This window comes from Equus quagga, unplaced genomic scaffold, assembly GCF_021613505.1.
Source record: "Equus quagga isolate Etosha38 unplaced genomic scaffold, UCLA_HA_Equagga_1.0 HiC_scaffold_7695_RagTag, whole genome shotgun sequence".
In the NCBI taxonomy this organism is placed as follows: domain Eukaryota; kingdom Metazoa; phylum Chordata; class Mammalia; order Perissodactyla; family Equidae; genus Equus; species Equus quagga.
In genome coordinates this window covers 912-17683 of record NW_025794594.1, presented here as the reverse complement: position 1 = coordinate 17683, position 16772 = coordinate 912, and the positions used below count along the sequence as shown (strand labels likewise).

Genomic DNA, 16772 nt, shown 5'->3' with positions numbered 1-16772 from the left:
CCAGGGATGAACCCATTGCTGGCCTACCTCATCCACAGATAAACTCTCGCGTTCTTCCTTTTCCTCTGACTCTTCCTCTTCCTCCTCCCTCGCCCTCTCCTCCTCCACCCTGTCCTCCTCCTCCTCCTCCTCTTCTTGAACCATCCCATTTTCCAGGTTCAGGGAGGGCTTTAAGTAGCTGTCTCTTTCAAGCTGCATTTCTTCCAGTCCCAGAGGAGAGTCCTCTCTAGACTCATGCATCTCGGCGCTCAGGACAGACTCTTCCTGCTGGCTCGCTGCCACCTCTTCAGCTGTGGAGGACTCAACTTCTTGATCTTCTTCGTCTTCCATCTCTTCTGCTGGCCTGGGGGAACTTGTCCCTCCACTGGCGCTTTTCCCGCTTTTGCTCATTTCTACATTAGCCCTTTGTTTTCTCCTTCTCTCCTGGAAGCGCTTCTCATGTGCTTCTGTTGATGACGAACCCCAAAGCACAAGGAAAAGCAGGTTAGCAATGGAACCCAGACGGGGCCTCCCCAGCCCACCAGTGCACAAGAGTGAAATCAGGGAGAAGCAGACCTGAATTGTGAAAGTGTTACCTGGTTCCCTGACCTTGAAGATGACTTCCCCATCCAAGTTCTACAAGGAGACACACGGACGCTGAGTGAGCAGTGCTGCCTTCCTCCAGAGTGCCGCTCCTAAGGGCACCTCTTCTTTTAGGTAAAAGGACCCGCCCCTCCCCTTCGACATCTTAAGTGGCTCTTCATCTTTATTTCACTGGGGTGATCACTGTTCCCAATCCAGGGAGTCAGTGTTCCTTAATCCCAAGAAAACTACCAAACCCTTTCATCACATAGCGGACGTTGACAGAATAAGATCTCATTCTGGCACATTTGGGGTAGGGATCTGGGGCAAAGAGCAAGAAAGTGTAATTTGAGGGATGCAAACAAAGGGGCAGGAGTCTGCTGCACCCAGTGCTGGATGCGAACATACGGAATGAACATGATTTACACGATCCGAAAGGCCCCTTGTTAACTCTACAAATTCCCTGTTTCACAGGCTCTGGTTGAAATTGTGGGTGTAGTGTGTCATGGATAACAGCGTGGGCTGTGGAGTTTGCAGGTCTGGGATCAAATCCCAGCTCCTTATAAGCTGGGTGACCTTGGGCCAGCCCCTTAAACCCTGTGGGGCTCAGTGTCCTCCTTTGTGACGAGGAGATCATAACAACGTTGATCCTTTAACCCAGGCAACCAGACTGAGCTCAAAGGGCAGATGGCAGCTCACTCTCCTACAGCCTGGGCTCCGCCTCCACCCAGGTGCCGCGGGGAGCATTTACCAGCCACTGGAACAGGGACCCCTGCCAAGGGGAGGGATTCTATGAGGAGCCGGGGACCCCACATATGTGGGAAAGCCTTGGCCAGGTTCAGCGTCACCCACAAGCATCTTCAGCTCTGCCCATGAGGACTCTGGCTGGGTGTGGGGGAAAGAGCCAAACTCTGGGAGAGTCAGACCAGGACACTCTGGGTATTCACGCATTTACCCAGGGAGCACTCACTGGGTCTGAATTTTGTGCAAGACACTGTGCTAAGGACAACTGAAGTTGAATAAAAGTAAGGCATACTTGACCTTCAGGAAACACCTTCCATGGGGGCTGTGAACTCCTGCATTTGACAGCAACCAACGTACAAGCTGGTTCAGAGAGGAGAGGTGACAGGCACATGAGAGGAGGGGTCAGGCTGAGAGGATGGGACACTTGTCACTGGTAGGGACTGGAAGTATGGGCGAGTTTGGGATGTGTGGAGACAGAAGGATCCCAGCAGAGGAGCAGGATGAGGAGCGGCAGGGGCAGGAGGCATATGCAGGGAGAGCGGGGAGTTTGCTGAAGCAGGAGAGTCAGGTAGGAACCAATGTGGGGGCCTCTGGGGTCCTGGAGGGACTGTGGGTTGGACCTGGTAGGGGCTGCAGAGTCGGGGAGGGGCTTTTGAGCAGGAGAGTGGCTAGGTCAGAGTTGTATTTGGGGGGGTTACGTGCAATGGTGGGTTGGATGAATGCAGCTCATTGTTATAACTCCATTCAAGCCTTGAGGCCTGAACTGAGCCCTTCAACCTCTTTTCATCTGAGGAAGAGACAGCTTCCAGCTTCTCACTCCTCGATATCCTGACGGATCCTAACTCCACAGGGTAGAGAAGGCATTCAACGTTGCGGCAGATCAGAACTAGACATCTCCCTCTCCCCTTGCTTCTCGGTGGGTGGCTGGGTTTTGGGTTTCCCTCTCCATACCTGCTCAAAGATTTCACGAACATAGAAATGTTGGCTGAGGGTGGAGCTGTAGGAGTTGAGCTCTTTCAGTATGATCACCCCGTACTCCATCACTTCCTTTGTCAGGAGGGCGTGAAAACATTCATACCTGGGAGGTAGGCAGGGGAGACCACTGTCTAAGGGGGTTCTGCTGAGCGTGGGAGACCCCCGACCTCACAGAGGCGGGCTGGAATCTGCATTTAGCTCTGCACAGAGCTGCTGTGTACATTTCTCTTCACAACAGTGCTTGGTTTGTTTTGCTATTTTTCTGATCATACAAAGAACACATACTCTTTGTAGAACATTTAGAAAACACACATGAGAGAATTTTCTGCTCGTGGTAACATGGGCTCCCATTTCCTGTCCACCGTCCTACCCTGTCCTTGGACTTTACCTCCATCACCCCGTCGGACCCTCCGATGCCCCAAGGCCCAGACTTCTACCTGTGTCCTAGGTAAGAAGACCAAGGTGCAGGGGTTCCTTATTTGCCTCAAGTTATACTTCTGAATCTAAGCGCTGCAGTCAACCGGCAGTGCAATTCCATGTCTGCAAAGGGTCCCTACAGAATCAGTTGTACGAAGGCACAAAGATACAAGATAGTTCACAGAGAACTGTTTTTAATATGGAGAAATTGAAACCAATCTTAGAAAGCTAATCAATCAGGGGATGTTTTAGTCATTATGAAACATCCATATTAATGAATTCTACATCGTCATTTAAAAATGGAAATCTATCTGCTGTTATAGAACAATTTGCGTAGTATGACCCAAACTTTATTTTAAAAACCTATATATGTGTACACATCCACATATATAAATGTATATGTCCATAAAAAGGAAGAGTTGGGCAGGAATGAGGGAAAATTTCTACATTTGTATTAACTTTTTTTTCTTTAACAAAGGGCATGTACGTTTTAAAATTTAAAAAGGTGGAGGGAGGGCCCATGCTCTTGGCCTCTGAACTACACGGCCTTGAAACCTCCCTCCACATACTTTTCAGATCAAAGTTCTCCCCAGAAGCTTCTATGCTGGCTGAGAGCAGAGCTGCAAAGGACCCAACGTCCTCCAAAGTTAGAGGCAATATTTGCATCTTGAGCTTGCTGGGCAACCCCTGGGCTGCTCAGCAGGCCGCCTCTGACCTTGAATATGGATTCCAGGCCAACCCTTCTGTCTTTTGGGGTCTGGTCTGCCTACCTGCATTTCATATTCTCCAGAAAATCTTTGGCCTTTTCCAGGTGAAGCTTCAGGGTTTCCTCATGGCTTTGCTGCCTCAGTTGGTCCAAGAGCTTGTCAAGGTGGGCCTCCTGGGCCTGGCAGTCCCCCACAACAGGAGGACGCAGACATGAGTTACCAGAGCTGACAGGTGTAAGTGACATGCAGAGACCCTGCCCCTGGAGCTGAGGTGCAGGTACCCGGCAAGCCCAGGACTCTCCTCTAACAAGGGCACCAAGTGTGCCACCCCCTGACTCTCACTGCTCCGGGCCTCTGGGCTCTTCTCTCTGCCTGCAATGTTCTTCTCTATCTACTTTACATCTCTGGAGACCCGGCTCAGATGGGACTCCTCAGGGACACATCCCTTACACCCACCTGCCCTGGGCAGGCCCTGCCACACCTTCCCGTGGCACCTGCTCCTTGTCCTCCTTCGCACCAGTCACACTTGAAATCAGATGCTGAGTTTGCCCCCTCCACTCCCTGGACTGTGTGGAGGCAGGTGGGTGGGGGCCCAGCTCATCTCCTGTGGGGGCAGGGTGACTGCCAGAGGCAGATGCTCCAGAGCCCCGAGTCTGTCTGCCTCTCATGCACACTCTCTTACAGACAACACATTTGGATCCAGGGACCCATCACAGAGCCCGGGTCTGACTCAGGCAGATTTCTTCTACTCCCATCCGGCCCCGTGACCAAGGTGAGCCTCAATTTCCCCACCTGTTTGAGTTTTACAGCTTGAGGTTTTACCTTTGAGTCTAGGATACATTTGGGGTTAATTTTTGTTTATAGTGTGAAGTACTGATCAAAGTTCTTGGTTTTTTTTTTTGCATCTGAATGCTGGCTGAGTTCACAAGCCACCAGGCAGAGTCATTGGGCTGCTGACAGTCTGGCTGCAGCCCCTCCCTAATCCCCTGTGGGGGCTACCTGGGTGCTAGAGGCCACACCTGGTTCTCCAGGCTGTGCTTCTGCCGCTGCTGCTCCATCCTCTTCTCGAGCTCCAGCTCCTGCACCGACAGCATGCTCTGATGTGCCTCCCACAGCTGCATGGCCTCCTGGAAGTAGCTGAAGAGGTCTGCGCTCTGCTGCTCTGTCTGCTTAGCCAGGGCCTCGAAGCATTTCTGCAGAGGCAGAACCCAGAGAAGGGGCCTGAGAGCCGTCTGGCCCAGGGCGAAGAGGAGGGCCCCACTCACGGGGCTCCCTCGCCAGCCAGTGGAGGCCTCATGTCTCCAAGGACTGGCTGTCACTGCCTGGGCACCATCCCTCAAGATCATCTTCTCAGCCACACCTCAGCTCATGGCCTTCCCACCTCTGGGGCAGCATTTCTAGTCTGCCCAGGGTCGTCTCTTTGGTCTGGCTGACTCTGAAGTCCCATCTCGAGACCTGTCTCATGTCCACTGGAATCACTGACAGGAGTTTGGGGCCTAGAAGAAGGAAGGACCAACCCTAGGCTTCAGCCTGGCACGCAGGTGGCCATACTATCTCGGCCTGGGGCATCTTTCCTTCTTTGGAGCTCCTGACGTTCAGCATCTGAGCCGAACACCACCCTCTGCTGTTAAATCCTCACCTCTCCCCTTTTATCTACGTGTTTTATGCTCTCATGGGGTCGGGGTTGGCGAACTTGGCCTGTGGGCTAAATGTGGCCCTCTGCCCTTTTTGGTTTGGCCCTGCCAACTGAGCACAGATTTTACATTTTTAAATGGCTAAAAAAATCGAAAGAAGATACAGTAGTCCCCCCTTATCCTCAGTTTCACTTTCTGCGTTTTCAGTCACCCACAGTCAACCATGGTCTGAAATTATTAAATGGAAAGTTCCAGAAATAAACAACTCATAAGTGTCAAACTGCGCACCATTCTGAGCAGCATGATGAAATCCCACGCCCTCCCGCTCCGTCCCTCCCGGGAAGTACATCGTCCCTTGGTCCAGCGCAGCGGAGCCACGTGAATACGCTCCCCACCACCCGTCACTCTCGGATTAGTCACTCAGCAGCCATCTCCGTTATCAGATCGACTGTCGTGGTATCGCAGTGCTTGTGTTCAAGTCACCCTTAGTTTACTTAATAATGGCCCCAAAGTGCAAGAGGAGTGACGCTGGAAATTCAAATATGCCAAAGAGAAGCCGTAAAGTGCTTCGTGCTTCCTTTAAGTGAAAAGATGAAAATTCTCCACATAATAAGGAAAGAAAAAAGCTCAGACTCAGCAAGGACTCAGGGAGCACTCACGGCCCGAGACTGCTCACGTGGACTCCTGCTCAGCACTGGTGTCAGCATGTGGCCGGGGAGTCAGGGGTGAGCCTGGAGTGCCTGGCACAGAGGGACTGCTCCAGAGGGGCTGGCCACGAAGAGGGAGATGAACGCACTAGTGACAGGAAAGTTGGAGGCACCCGGACTCCCATTCTCCTCATAGCCCAGTGCCAGGGTGACGCCTGCCCTGCTCCCCAGCTGTGTGGGTCCCCTGCTACGCACATCCAGGCCTTCCAGCTCCTCCTCCACCTTGCTCTGGAGCGCTCCCACCATCTGCAAGAAGGACGGGCTCACCAGGCTCTCTGCCTCCTCCTCCGTGAAGGCTTTCCAGTCCAGTAGCTGCTTCTGGAGGGGGACAATGCAGAGACTGGCTTAGGGCCGGTGGGGCTTCACCTCAGGGCCTGGTGCTGCCCCCTGAGATCTGCCTCCCACCCATCCCTGAGAGCCTCAGAGGAAACCCTCACAGCAGCCGAGAGGGTCCAGCTTTGTGGTGCATCCACCGTGTCCAGCTGCTGCGTGCTGCCCCCTTGTCTCACTGAATCCCCCAGCAGTGTTCTCATTAGCCCCGTTTGACAAGTAAGGAAACCCAGGCTCAGAGAAGTGAAGGGACTTGCTGGAGGCCACACACCTGGCAAGGGTGGGGCCCGGATCTGAACTCAGAGCGCTTCCACTGCAGAGCCTACAGCATAAACCGCCATCCTAGACGGTCTCGGGGCTGCTGTCAGTCAGACAGGGCTCCCCTTCCCTGTAACTGTGAGTTATGCCAACTGGAAAGCGGGCTCTCTTTATTAGTAAAGCCTTGGTTTATGCACCAACATCTCACATAAACCAACCTCCCCCAAATTAAAGACGTGTCTACAGCTGTGTACTTCCAGTGCTGCCCAACAGGAGGACCAGGTGCCCTGGGTCAGGCTTCCTGCGCCCCTGGGTACGGGACGACCTCAGCACCGTCCCCGCCTGTGCCCCACAAAGGGCAGCGAGGCCGGCTCAGGCGGCAGCACAGGGGTAGCCCGGGCAGCGCAGGAGGGGCAGGGAGCCCGGGGCGGGGTCCTGGGGAGGCCCCCGGGCGGAGGTTTCCCTCCCCTCCGTCCGGGCTCTACCGCTGAGGTGTGACGCCCCCAAGAGCTGACCGAGAGGCTCAGGGCAAATGGCAGCCCCCGGCCTTCTGCAAACGTGGTCGTCTCGTCCCCAGGCGGGGCCGGCCCCCAAGTCCGAGAACATTCTAGGTCCCTGGGAGCGCGAGCCCGCGGCCGGCACAGCCTGCGCCCCAGAGCCCAGCGGGGCGGAGCCGGCCGAGGGCCGAGGGCGGAGCGCGGGCCGCCGAGTCCCGACTCCCTCGGCCAGGGCGCGGGTCAAACCGTCCCCAGAAGGGTTAGGCTTCTCTGGGTTTTTCATCTGAACAAGGAGCTGGGGAGTGGCAGTTTGACACAATATTTCCTTGAGCCCCAGAAAACCAGGCACTCCGTAGAGGGGTTTGGGAGTGAACTCGCGGTCTCGGCGCAGAGGCGGCAGGGGGGTAGACGGGGGGTAGACAGGGGGGCGGGGCGGGGCGGGGGGGGTGCCTAAACAACCCCCATGACACGACCTCCTCTGAGAAAATAATGTCAAGTGCTGTGAGTGAAACAGAGAGTAAAGGGGAATTCTGAGGTGATCAGAGAGTGTATACCTTCCTCTGTGGGATCAGGGAAGGCTTCCTGGAGGAGGCCATGTGGGGCTACAACCCGAGGGATGGGTGGGAATAGCTGGGGAGGAAGGGGTCCCGGCAGAGGGACAGCTTCAGGATGCCCAGGGGCCAGTGAGGGCCAGGGCACGTGAGGAAGGAGAGGATCCAGGCTGGAGAGGGGCAGGGGCAGGCCAGGGAGGGGATACCAGGCCGCTGCCCTTTGACCCTCTTTTCTGGCCGCCAGGAGGGGAACCCACCTTGCACTTCTGCATGTGGGCCAGACACTCCTGCCACGTCTTCTCATACTGCAGGCGGACACGCATCATACAGTCCACGTGGTAGGCGTCTCATGGGCAGAAACAGACATGTCAGCTGCTCTTCCAGCAGGAAGAGGGCGCACCAGCAGGAGGAGCTTCCCCAGTGCTGAGGGAAGAGCTTCTCCCCAGCAAGGCGCCTCAGCAGCGCGGTACTTAAGTGAGATGGTCCCCACTCAGATCAGGGCTCCCTCCTCACAGGGGGCCCCGACACCCCAAGATAAGGCCCTCAAATGGGGAGTCATCTTCAGCTGTTACAAATCCACTCTGACTTGATTCTTGGCTCAGATTCAAGGCTGGTGAGATTCTCTTTGGAGAGTTGTACCAAGTCGTACAACAGTGGCAAGTGTGCAAACTGAACGAGCGTTTACAGGTCATTCTGCGGTTAATTCCTTAAGAAGCGACTGGACTAGCAGAACACGCAGAAGCTCGCGGATGCGTTGACTGATTGATTTCTCCTCTTCCCTCTCCCTATTGTTTCCCAGTTATGATCAACTAGTGTGACCCTTGGTGTCTACAATAAGTTCTGGAAACTGGAAGACCACACAGAGATTATGGTGGTGGTTCTTGGACAAGGGCTGGGGAGGAAGGCAGGGTGAACGGCAGTGGGGACGTGCGGGAGGTTAGATAGACAGCGGCACTGGCGAGGAGCAGCGCTGAAGCTGCTTTCTCCCATCTCCAGGGCCACTTCCTAGGCCAGCACACCCCCATCCTTCCAGTGAAGTCGCTGTGATGGACGCCCCGGGGGTGTCTGTGCTTCCCTCCTGTGCCCCTCTGATTGTCCCCCTCTAACCTCATCACTCCCAGCTCAGCACCTTCCACTGGGTCCCCAGTGCCCTCAGGATAAAGTGCAGCCTCCTCCACATGGCCACGCGGCCGGCACAGCCTGGCCCTGGGCATCTTCTGGCCTCCCTGCCACCTTCTCCTTTCCCCGAAGGCCCAGCTGTCTTGCCTCTGAGCCTCCCCACGTGCTGGTCTTTCTGCTTGAACAGGTCCCCTGACCCCTGGGCTTGGCTAACTCCTACTTGGCTTGTCGGTTTCAGCTGGATGATCACTTCCTTGGCAAGGTCTTGTGTGCCTTAACCTGTGTCCCCAAATACATGTGGGTCACCTGCCCACTCCTGCTGTAACGTCCTGCATGGTCTGACTTCTACTCCGGCCTGGAAGCACCCAAGGGGCAATCCTCCCTGCTGGTTACCAGGGCCCAGTGCCACACCTGGCCCTAGGGGGTACCTGGTGAATGGCGGCCACTGCTATCATTTAGGGTCTCGGGGCTCTTGCCCTGGATATTATAATATAATATAACTGTAATACCTTTGGAATGATAAACCTGAGAGCCCCGGAGCAATGGTGAGTACTACTAACTGAGCTACTCAGCTCAAGTCCAGCCGTGACACTTCACTAGCTATGTGACCTTGGGCAGGGTACTTCACCTCTCTATGCTTCCGAGTCCTTCTCTATCACAGGGGGACAATGACACCACTGACCTCACTAGGTTGCTGTGAGCCTCAAAGGAGATAGAAATATTATATACCTTCTAGAGCAAGGCTTGGAAAACTTTTTCTATAAAGGGCTAGATAGCAAATATTTCCAGCTTTGCAGGCCATAATGTCTCTGTCACCACTCCTCATTTCTGCTGTTGTAGAGCAGAAGCAGCCAGAAACAACATGTAACAAATGAGCATAGCCATGTTCCAGTGGAACTAACTTGCAAACAGGCATTGGCCCAGGGACAGGAGTTTGAGAACCCTTGACTTACAGCATTTTTAAACACTACCATTTATTACTGAGCGCTCTCTGTGTAAGCCAGGCACTGAATTATGCCTGGATCGCAGGATTGCATGTAATTCTCACATGAACCCCACAGGGTAGGTACCTTTATTGTTCCTCTTGAAATCCCTATTGTACAGAGGAGGAGTTCGAGGCCATGAGAAGCTGCGACTTCCCCAAGGTCGCAGAGCTGGGACAGCACAGAGCTGGGCGTCACACCCACCTCTCCCTGACTGTAAGACTTTAACCTCACATGCCCAGGGCCTGGCCCCTCACCTGTCCTCACAAAGGGTCATTGGAACTGTCCCTCTGGCTCCATGCTGGGTCAAGAGTCAGGGGTCAGAGTGTGTGGCTGGCGGGGCTGCCGGCCGGGCAATGACTGCGAGGTGGTGGGAGGGAGGAGGAGCTCTGCCAGGCCGAGTCCTGGAGGGTGGATGTGAACCCCCTGGGCTCACTCTCCGTCTACATGCCTCCCTGCTTCCCCAGGACAGCCTTGCCACCCACTCCCGTGTTCACAACAGACGCTCACGTAACCGGCTGACTGGCTGCTGGCGCTGCTACAAAGCTCCCACGCGAACAGAGCTGGAGAGACCCGAATGGGAGCCCCAGACCTCACTCACCGAGGTGCTTGTTCAGGGAGTTGAGAGAGGAACGCCATTCGGCCAGCTGAGCTCTGCTGTAGCCGGGAGGCAGAAGGTCACTGGGGAGGGAAGATGTGACAAGTCACCAAGCTTGAATAACCGTTCACTACCCGAACTGGCAGCACCTTCGAGGAACACGGCTCCAGAGTCGTATCGACCCAAATACCGAAGATACACAGTGACTCGCTGGGGGTTTCCTGGTGCTGAAAACATGCCCCATGGAAAGACCTATTTAATATCCATGAGTCTGTTACTTAGGAAATAAAACTGAATTTTTCTCAAGGGAAAAAACAAACGGTTCACGTCACGAACAAGGAAACCCCTTCTGGGAACCCAATCTGAGAAAACAATATAAAACGCATATGAAGTTTATGCATTAAGTCGGTCACTTAGCACTGTTTATAAACACACACACAGAATACATAAACAACCTCATATCCAACAATAGGGAATTGTCTAAATAAACTACACAGTGTGGCAGATGGAAAACGGTCATGTATCATTAGCTCCTCCCACTGCGAGGTGGGGTCTGTTTCTCATCCCCGGATCTGGGCTTGGCTGTGACACTGGCCTTGGCTGATGGGACATCAGCAACGTGACCCAGCAGAGGCTCGGAGGGGCTCAGGCATCCCGTTCACCCTGGTTTGCCGCCGGGAGCTCTTCTGCCGCCCCCGTGCCTGTGAGCCGGGTGAGCTCCTGGAGGCTGAGAGCGAGTGCAGAGAAGCCCCAGCTGTCCCAGTCCCAGCTCCAGACGGGGGAGTGAGGCCATCCTGGGCCACCCAGCCCCAGCCAAGCCCGCCCAGACCAGGGGGACTGCCCAGCTGGCCCACAGAATCAGGAGAAACAGGAAATGTGTTTTAAGCCCCCATGTTTTGGGTAGTGTTTAACGATGTGGAAAGATGTGTAAGGCTAGGGGGACCGTGTAGTTTATTATCCAAACCAGGGCATTTTTGACAGTGAAAGTGCGGGGGCTATTAATGATTATGCCAGGACAAGACGTGCACCCCAGGATGGTCTTGGGCACCCTACTTATGGTGGGACAGTAAAGAGCAACACTGTGTAGTACTAAATGCAGTGTGGTATCCTGGACCGGGTCCTGGAACAGGAAAAGGACATTAGTGGAAAAACTGGTAAAATCAGAAAAAGTCTGATATTTATTTAATGGGAATGCATCAAAGTTACCTTCTTAGTTTTGACAAATGTCCAGTGATAATGGAAGATCACAACTTTAGAGGAAATTGGGTGAGGGGTATACAGGAATTCTTTGTGCTATTTTTGTAATTTTTCTGTAAATATAACATCACTCCAAAATACAAATTGTATTTTTAAAATTTATTTTAAAATTATATGCATTTATACTTGCTGGGTCCCAGAAAATCCATGGGGATTCTCCCCGGCCTTTGGATAACGCCCTCTCGGGCCCTGGGAATCTTAGCAAGACTCCCCAGCCCTCTGCCATCATCGCCCACAAGCCTGCAGCAGGGCCTGTGCATGAGCAGAAGCAAGGCCCCCGCCGGTCCAGGGCTCTGGGCTTTCCGGAGGAGGGACTCCCTGTGATCCCACGTGGGGCAGTTTCCTGGGACAGCTCCTGGGCTTGGTTAGAAGGCTCCCTGGCTGCCTGACAGGTCCAGGAGAAATAGGTGGGTGTCTACACAGTGTGTTTTGCGATGCTGTCAAGACCTCCTTGCACAAACAAACCACAAACGCAAAGCTTCATTCTTGACGCTCATGGGAATTCTATGATCAAGGCTTTGCAACTTGACCTTTAAGTTGCACGTTCAAGCCTTGTGTTCACAGTACGCACCTCTGGACGCTAGAATTGTGCCCTGACCTCACCCTTTACGTACTCCCACGTAAGGAGCTGCTGGGTCCTGTAAACATGCACTCATGCCTCTGATTTCACAGAGCCGCCCCACCTTTCTCCAGGCCAGCGCACATCACCCACTAGCTCCATGCCCTGCCTGCAGACACTGCCACCACACAGTGTCTCCCAGCTGTGGCCAGAGCGTCGATGCCTGCATTTTCCCCCTGTGTTCAGCCCTGTCTCTCCCTCCATCAGGCAGGTAGCCAGCCAGCTCCACGTTCACTGCCTGGGCAGGGGGTGTGGTGGGGAAGAAAAGACAGCAGCCTAGAAATCTCTCTGGCTTTTGTTTTCAAAGTCTAAGTTCTTAGGAGAGCCTAGAGCATTGGTAAGGAGAAGGCGATTATGGGAGTGGGCTGAGAGCCATGGGGAGGAGAACGATCCTGGGGACCAGGGCTTTCCCCTTGTCAATAGAAAGGGGCTGGGGGGAGGCGTGGACAGAGCAGGATGGCGGATGCCTGGCAGCGGCAGCCGGGTCCTGCTTCCTGGTGGCATCATGGGAGCAGCTGCAAGACCCAGTAGGGAAACTGCTGCCTGGTCAGGGGCACGCAGGCGCTCAGAGCAGCCTCCTCAAGATTCCCGAGTCCAGCTGTTTGGAGGCAGCAGAAGTTGCCCAGATGCACCCGGATGGACCAAACACTGACGACCAGACTCCTACCACCAGGCCCAGCGTCCAGTGAGACTCCATAACTTTCCCTCAATGGATGGGGCCCCAAGAAAGACAAACAGGGGCTCAGAGTCAGAAATGAGTGGAGTTACAGAAAACAACAAAAGTACTTTTCCTGGTGCTGAGATTTTTATCCACCTTGTTAATTTTACGCCTGCATGAAAACGTGGGTGCACACGGGGCAGGAGGCACCCACCCTGGGGGAGACCCTGTGGAGCTCTAATTGTCATTTGTATCCCAGGAGAACTTAGGCTCTGTGGTGGGGGGACAAGAAGAACCTGCATCCCAGGGTTACCAGGGTGGGAGGGGCCAGCGAGGGGCACAGGAAGAGGAGGAGTATCTCCCAGCACAGGAAGCATCTCCGCCTTGCAGGACCACGCAGGCTCCATCCTGCTGCTCAGAGCGGATGCTACAGGGTCCCCAGGCAGTGGGCTTCCAGGGTCTAGAACATTTAGTGTGGCCCCTGCCAAAGAGCTTATTATGGGATCAGAGCCAGGTGGCCCCAGGTCTGAGGGGAGTGTCTAGAGCCTCTAACAGGTCCCCTGTCTGACGGCAGCCGCCTCCTCACTGACCTCCAGCCTCCAGCCTCAGACCCTTCTAACACACCCTGCAAACTGCACAGCTGAGGGAGCCACTCTGCTGCCCTCAGGAGGAAGTCCCCTCCCTCCCCCAATGCCCCCACCTCGCCCCTTGCCATTGCCTCCTTCCAAGTTTGGCACAGTCACCTTAACCTTCTTTCTGTAGCAAAGGTGTCACGTTCTTTGTTGTCATTGGGGCTGGAATGTGGGCCCAGGTGGTCAGCCCAAGACCAGAGAACCAGAACATGGGCCCAGGTGGTCAGCCCCAGACGAGAGAACCAGGAGATGGCCTGGTCTGGGGGACACATCAGGAGAAAGGTCAGTGCTGAGGACTGTGCCACCCCCAGGGCCCCCCAAAAGTGCCCTCGCCAGCAACCCCTCCCGTTGTACCAGATGGCGCAGAGATGCTCCAGCCGCTTGTGCTGCAGGGCCTCCTGGTTCTTCAGCATGCTCTCCAGCTCGTTCTTCACGGCTGGAGGAGCCTGGATCCTCTCACTGGCCATGAACTCACTGGTGTCCACACACGGTGGCGCCATGGAGAGGAGAGGAGGGAAAGGACAGGTAGGAGACAAGGGGTGAGACCCATGGTAAGAATGTTCAGAACCCCAGCACCCTCACACCACTCCCAGCCCTTCCTCCCCATCCTGGGCCTCTGGGACACAGAGGAAAGGAGGGAAGGGAGGGAGGGAGGGAGGGAGGGAGAAGTGGGGAGAGAAGAAGCGAGGGACTGCCAGTGAGGCTCTGGCACTAAGAGCAGGTGTGGGTCCTGACTGCCACCTGCGGCTCTGTGACCTTGGGCAAGTCACTCTCCTCCTCTGAAGCTCGGTTTCCTCTTCTGTAATGGAGCTAATGCTAGTACCTTCCTCATCTGGTCCCTGTGAGGACTCAGCAAGACATTATAAGCAAAACCCTTAGCGCCGTAACTGGCTTGTGGGAAACGCCCAGTAAATGTCGGCTCCTGCCATCGCTGTGGATGATTACTGACGTTCGTAACAACCCCCCAGGCCCAGACCCAGACCCAGCACTTTCCATACAGCATCCTCTGGGTCATCACGGAAACCCATCACTGGTCCCTTACGGTACCCCTTTTACACTGGGAGAGAAAGGCTCCGAATGTTCAAGCGCTTGATCAAGGCTACAGGGAAAGCAGAGGTGGGGCCAGGTCCCGGCACACTTTCCTTCATCCCCAGTGTCAGACTCTGGCGCTCTCCATCCAGAAATGCAGATGCACAGGCTGGCCTCCTACCCACAGACCCGCAGTGTAGACAGACAGACACTCTTTAGTGTCCTCAGACATCTTGGCCCAAGGCATCGCTTTCTTAGCTAAAGAAAGTCTTACTTGTTGACCAAAAGTTCCAGGACCCTTGTGTCAGTATTAACAACAGTGCCCCCTGGCGGGGGAAGCGTGGGGGTGGGCCCTCTCTTCAGTGCCTTCCGTGGGTGGAAGTTGCTCCTGGAGGGAGGCGAGTGTCCACACCTGAGGGACAGCTGTGTGCCTTGGCCCAGTAACACAGGGTTGTATGTTTTCTTCTATTGTAAAGAATGGAAATTGGGCAGATAATCAGACTAATGTTTCATACAACTTGTACGGTTCTCAGAAAATGCTTATGCCATAATGTTTATGAAGAAAATAAGATACAAATGTACATATGCAGTCTGGGTCTAAAAAAGCCTGGGAGAAAATATACCAACATATCAGCTGTGCTTCTCATTGTGGTGAGGGATTAGTGGTGATTTTTAATTTCTTCTTTAAACTTTTATCTATTTTAACTTTTAAAAAGGAGCACACATTACTTTAACCACCAGAAAAACAATGGCATTTTAAAGTAACGACAAAAAAGAGAAGGAGGATGTCATCCTTCTGCTGTCGGCAGTGTGGGCAGCCACTGACCTGAAATTCTGCACTAGGGCCTCCTTCTTGAGGGCCTTCCAGGCATCAACCAGGCCCTGCCAGCGGCAGTGGCTCTCGAGCTCCTGCTGTAGCGTGGCCTCCATCAGATTGACAAACAGCTGGGCGATGGCCCTCCGGTTGCCCAGCAGGGCATGGTTTATGACCTGTGGTCACAGGCAGGCAGGCTTTAGATGAGACGGGAGCTCCCGGACATCAGAACAAGGCTCAGGTGGAGTGGGGCAGTGGGAGGCTGGAGAGGGCCCAGGTGAGGTGCGGGTCGAGGGCCTGGGGCCCAGCAGGGCCGTGGCCGAGCAGGGCAGTGACAGCATCTGAGGAGTACTAAGGGGTCACTGGGGCTCAGCAGCCACAGACAGTGACAAGTCTCTCCTAAAGGCTTAACCATAAACCCCGACCACGTGAGCTTCAGCTCAGCTCCACAGCCGCATCAGGTTGTTTGTTGGAGAAGGGGTTTGAGTTCCCTGGAGTTCAGCACTCTGGTGGGCTCTGAGGGTTTAACTGGGTTTTTTATTAAAAAATTTATTTTATTGAGTTTATAATAGTTTACATTGATATGAGATTTCAGTGGTACATTATTTCTTGACTGTCACCACATAAATGCTCTCCTTCACCCCCTGTGCCCACCCCCTATCCTCCACCCCCCTTCCCCTGGTAACCACTGAACCGTTTTCTTTGTCCATGTACTTGTTTATATTCCACATATGAGTGAAATCATCTGATGTTTGTCTTTCTCAGTCTGGCTTATTTCACTTAGCATAATTCCCTCTAGGTCCATCCATGTTATTGCAAATGGGATGAATTTGGCTTTTTTTCTGGCTGAGTAGTCTTCCATTGTATATATATACCACATCTTCTTTATCTAATCATCAGTCAGTGGACACTTGGATAGTTTCCATGTCTTGGCTATTGTGAATAGTGCTGCAATGAACATAGGGGTGCATATGTCACTTTGGATTGTTGATTTCAAGTTGTTCGGGTAAATACCCAGTAGTGGGATAGCTGGGTCTTATGGTAATTCTATTTTTAGTTTTTGTGGAATCTCCATACTGTTTTCCATAGTGGCTGCACCAGTTTGCATTCCCACCAGCAGCATGTGAGGGTTCCCTTCTCTCCACTTTCTCCAACATTTGTTATTTTTAGTCTTAGTGATTATAGCCATTTTAACAGGCATAAGGTGGTATCTTAGTGCAGTTTTGACTTGCATTTCCCTGATGATTAGTGATGTTGAACATCTTTTCATGTGTTTATTGGCCATCTGTATATCTTCTTTGGAAAAATGTCTGTTCATATCCTCTGCCCACTTTTTGATCAGGTTGTTTGCTTTCTTATTGTTCAGCTGCGTGAGTTCCTTATATGTTATGGCGATTAACCCCTTGTCAAATATATGATTTGCAAATATTTTCTCCCAATTGGTAGGTTATCTCTTTGTTTTGATCTAGTTTCTTCTGCCTTGCAGAAGCTCTTTAGTCTGATGAATTCCCACTTATTCATTTTTTCTTTTGTCTCCCTTGTCTGAGAGGCCATGTATTTGAAAAGATTCTTTTTAGTTCAATGTCAGAGTGTACTACCAATATTATCTTCCAGGAGTTTTATTGTTTCAGGACATATCTTCAAGTCTTTTATTCATTTTGAGTTTATTTTTGTGTATGGTG

The 16772-nt window shown here is 53.3% G+C and overlaps 1 protein-coding gene across 1 annotated transcript; it reads right to left on the bottom strand.

Moving 5' to 3' along the window:
* Positions 1–27: 27 nt before the first annotated feature.
* CCDC180 (coiled-coil domain containing 180) lies at positions 28–15266 on the bottom strand (the record flags this gene model as incomplete). The annotated part of the gene is made up of 10 exons (XM_046649519.1): positions 28–446; positions 576–615; positions 2257–2383; positions 3468–3583; positions 4424–4597; positions 5941–6063; positions 7639–7727; positions 10085–10164; positions 13602–13721; positions 15103–15266. Coding segments are annotated over 10 exons (1452 nt in total), but the record flags the coding sequence as incomplete, so codon positions are not given.
* Positions 15267–16772: the final 1506 nt, after the last annotated feature.